The sequence below is a fragment of the Coregonus clupeaformis genome, chromosome 12 (assembly GCF_020615455.1).
Source record: "Coregonus clupeaformis isolate EN_2021a chromosome 12, ASM2061545v1, whole genome shotgun sequence".
In the NCBI taxonomy this organism is placed as follows: domain Eukaryota; kingdom Metazoa; phylum Chordata; class Actinopteri; order Salmoniformes; family Salmonidae; genus Coregonus; species Coregonus clupeaformis.
The window spans coordinates 24,500,221-24,503,895 of NC_059203.1; the positions used below are offsets into that span (position 1 = coordinate 24,500,221).

General features: G+C 40.8%; 1 protein-coding gene across 1 annotated transcript; it reads left to right on the top strand.

Annotated features, from left to right (window-relative positions):
* The first annotated feature begins 992 nt into the window (after positions 1-992).
* LOC121578076 (zinc finger and SCAN domain-containing protein 22) lies at positions 993-3,420 on the top strand. Its single transcript, XM_041892164.1, has 2 exons — positions 993-1,364; positions 2,123-3,420. Exons 1-2 carry the CDS (start codon positions 1,172-1,174, stop codon positions 3,031-3,033), a joined length of 1,104 nt encoding a protein of 367 aa, XP_041748098.1. The 5' UTR covers positions 993-1,171; the 3' UTR covers positions 3,034-3,420.
* Positions 3,421-3,675: the final 255 nt, after the last annotated feature.

The following is a 3,675-nucleotide window of genomic DNA, read 5'->3' on the forward strand; positions in this document are numbered from 1 at the left end:
TGATGCCCCACGAGGTGAGATCTTGCATGGAGCCCCAGACCGAGGGTGATTGACCGTCATCTTCACTTCTTCCATTTTCTAATAATTGGGCCAACAGTTGTTGCCTTCTCACCAAGCTGCTTGCCTATTGTCCTGTAGCCCATCCCAGCCTTGTGCAGGTCTACAATTTTATCCCTGATGTCCTTACACAGCTCTCTGGTCTTGGCCATTGTGGAGAAGTTGGAGTCTGTTTGATTGAGTGTGTGGACAGGTGTCTTTTATACAGGTAACGAGTTCAAACAGGTGCAGTTAATACAGGTAATGAGTGGAGAACAGGAGGGCTTCTTAAAGAAAAACTAACAGGTCTGTGAGAGACGGAATTCTTACTGGTTGGTAGGTGATCAAATACTTATGTCATGCAATAAAATGCAAATTAATTACTTAAAAATTATACAATGTGATTTTCTGGATTTTTGTTTTAGATTCCGTCTCTCACAGTTGAAATGTACCTATGATAAAAATTACAGACCTCTACATGCTTTGTAAGTAGGAAAACCTGCAAAATCGGCAGTGTATCAAATACTTGTTCTCCCCACTGTATCTGTATTCCCAGTCATGTGAAATCCATAGACTGATTTCCTTATATGAACTGTACCTCAGTAGAATCTTATAAATTGTTGCATGCTGTGTTTATATTATTGTTCAGTACATATTCTACAGACCCTACTGAGTACTCCCAACCCCACTTTTAGATCGGCACAAATAATATTTTTTTCACTGTAAACCCAATATTGTCAACATACAAGTCTGAACATTGTATTGTCAATAGTGGTCTTAAAATAATGTTTAAAAACATGTTTCATTATTTTGTTATACATTTCTTCTTGCATTTGCTTTCAAGCACAATAAAAAAAATCGACTTATTCAAATGTGATATATTTTTGGTTATCCACCTTGCAATGTTTTGTTTTGAAGGTTTCCTCATTACCATAGTAAAGTGACGTCATCGTTAGTGCTGCTAGCAGAATAGTAGTGATGCAGGAGGTGAACAAATCTAATTGATAAAAGGCTAAAGATTAAAGGGGAAAGTATATTATTGAACCTAGGGGAAATTGTTGTTGCTTACTAGCTTTCACAAACACCGCGTTAGCAGCAAAATAGCCTAAACGTCTCAGCTTTCCTTTCCTTTAAAATGTCTAAAATGCAGCTATTGCAGGTTTATCTAAATGAGCGATTAACAGCGGTGGCTGTTGAGATATTTGGGGCCGTGGAAAATACCATTGGAGAGTACCAGGAAGAAATCTCCCGTTCAAAGGAGGAGATCGAACGTCTACGGAGGCTGCTGGATTTGGTTTTCCAACCCGACATAAAGCTACAGAGAGCAGGTTAGTATTTAGCCCGATAATGGACTAAAGGAGACCAACGTTACTCCGTAAGGCTCTGGATGCCAAAACAGCCAAATACTCCATCTAAACATGAATCGATTCTCAATTGCGGCACGGTTCTAGAAACATAAATCCCCCTATTTTAATATCACATCAAAATACACACTTACTGTACACTGTTTTACCCGGTTTTAACACAGTTGCAGCAGACAGTATTTTTCATTGACAACATGTTTGTGGCGTCAGTCTTCCATTACACACAGGTGTTCGGAGACGCAGACAGCTAATAGCACAGGTAGTCAACTCTGTCTTCCGTCTGTTTTCCATAAACAAGTGTTGTAACATGGACATATGGCCTTGTGGGAACCCTAACCCGATAAAAGGTGTGTAATTTAACCTTCTTGTTTGTCGATTTTTTTTTCTTGCTGATATGAAAGATGCGTTCCTAATGTTTCCAAAATCGTACCGCAAGCGATGCGTGTTAATGTTTAGAGCAAGCGTCGGGGCTCTCAGCAAAACTCCCCTGGTCAGGTCAGAAGATACTATCGTCAATAGGCGCTAAAGCAGTCAACGTCTATGAATGGATAGTTAGTAGTGAATGATGGCCGCTGCTAGCTAGATCAATCAATGTGATTGAACCATCCAGGCCTGCCAAACAACCGATTAAGCAACTTTTGTTGATTTTTATGAAAATTAATATTCATTTGAACTTGGCACAGAGAACTATTGATTACTAATTTTTTATTCAATCCCCTCAGACCCCCAGCAGCTCACTCTCCCTGTCCCTGGAGAGGAGGTACCTCCTGAGAAGCAGCACTGTCAGCAGGAGTGGAGCCCCATTCTGGGGCAGGAGGAGCCAGAGCCCACACAGATTAAAGAGGAACAGGAAGAGTTTGGGACCAGTCATGAGGAAGATCAGCCTCAGGGGCTGGAGTTCGATATCAAAGAGGTCATATTCTCTCCTCCCTCTCCTCCCCAGCCCTCACATCTTCCCCAAACCCAAACTGGGGAGAACAGAGAGAGGGACTCTCTACCCACCAAAACAACTGAAGAGATCAAAACGGAACCGGATGAAGAGGGTTATGGAGAATCCGAACCAAACAATGAATTACAGCCCCTCTCTCCAGTAAATTCAGACTGTTCTGCAGCTCATATTGGGAACAGTGAAAGTGACAATGGGGTGGACAGTGGAGGACTAATGTCAGGGTTACAGCCACACAAATCAAAGAGAACATGGACAAAGAAAGGACAAAGCTCTAAAACCAGGGAAGCCAGTGAGTTGAAAGTTCCATTGAGGGCAGCTCACTCAGGGGAGAGACCACACAGGTGTCCTGTCTGCAGGAAATGCTTTCTGAAAAGTAGCATTTTAAAAACGCATCAGAGAATTCACACTGGGGAGAAACCATATTGCTGCAATGTATGTGGCAAATGCTTCAGCCGGATGGGACACCTGACTGAGCATATGAGAACTCACACTGGGGAGAAACCATATCAGTGCAAAGAATGTGGCAAATGCTTCAGCCGGATGAGAAACCTGACAGTCCATATGAGGACTCACACAGATGAGAGACCATATAAGTGCCCCATGTGTGTAGAATGCTTCAGATCAGCAAGTCATCTAAAATGGCACCAGCGAAGACATCACACAGGAGAGAAACCATATTGCTGACTTTTTTGTGGTAAATGCTTCACTTGTCAGAACTGAGGATGAGAATGAACCCAGAGGGAGAAACATGACAGTGCTGCTTGGGGCAAAATCGTACTCTCACTTGTAGGAGGACCTTTCCAGTGTAAAATGCTGATGTTTCATAATAACCCTTCTGAGCATGGCACAACTGTATATAATATGTTTTTTAGAACTTAGTAGTTATTGGGCGATTCCAGCATTATTTCCACGCAAAATCACAATTTAAATGTTTCACAGAATGGCCAAACAAAATATAAATGAAACTTTTGATGTGTATGTCTATGGTACCCCTTGGGGGGAGTGTATAGCCTAAAAAGCGGACTTGTAAATATTGACATGTTGGAGAAATAAAGCAAATAAGAAGCGTTATGGATGTTACATGAAATGGACAAGCTTTTTGGAGAGACTGAACATATAAGCAAATGTCTGAGTTTGGTCAAAACATGGATTGCCATTTCGAACCCAAAAAAATATAATTTTGAAAATATTGTAATTTCCATTACTACTTTAGAGGAAAAACAACCATTATGGATGTTACAGAATCTGAAATAAACATTCAAATCTTAAAGATTTATTGATCAAAATCTATCATAACATGTATTTTTTGGAATGTTTTTCAAATGA

What these genes read in the sequence shown, in the direction of transcription:
- LOC121578076 (XM_041892164.1), top strand. Translation starts at nt 1,172, where the DNA reads ATGTCTAAAATGCAGCTATTGCAGGTTTATCTAAATGAGCGATTAACA. An exon ending in CATAAAGCTACAGAGAGCAG is followed by an intron (nt 1,365 to 2,122) that starts GTTAGTATTTAG and finishes CAATCCCCTCAG; the next exon opens with ACCCCCAGCAGCTCACTCTC.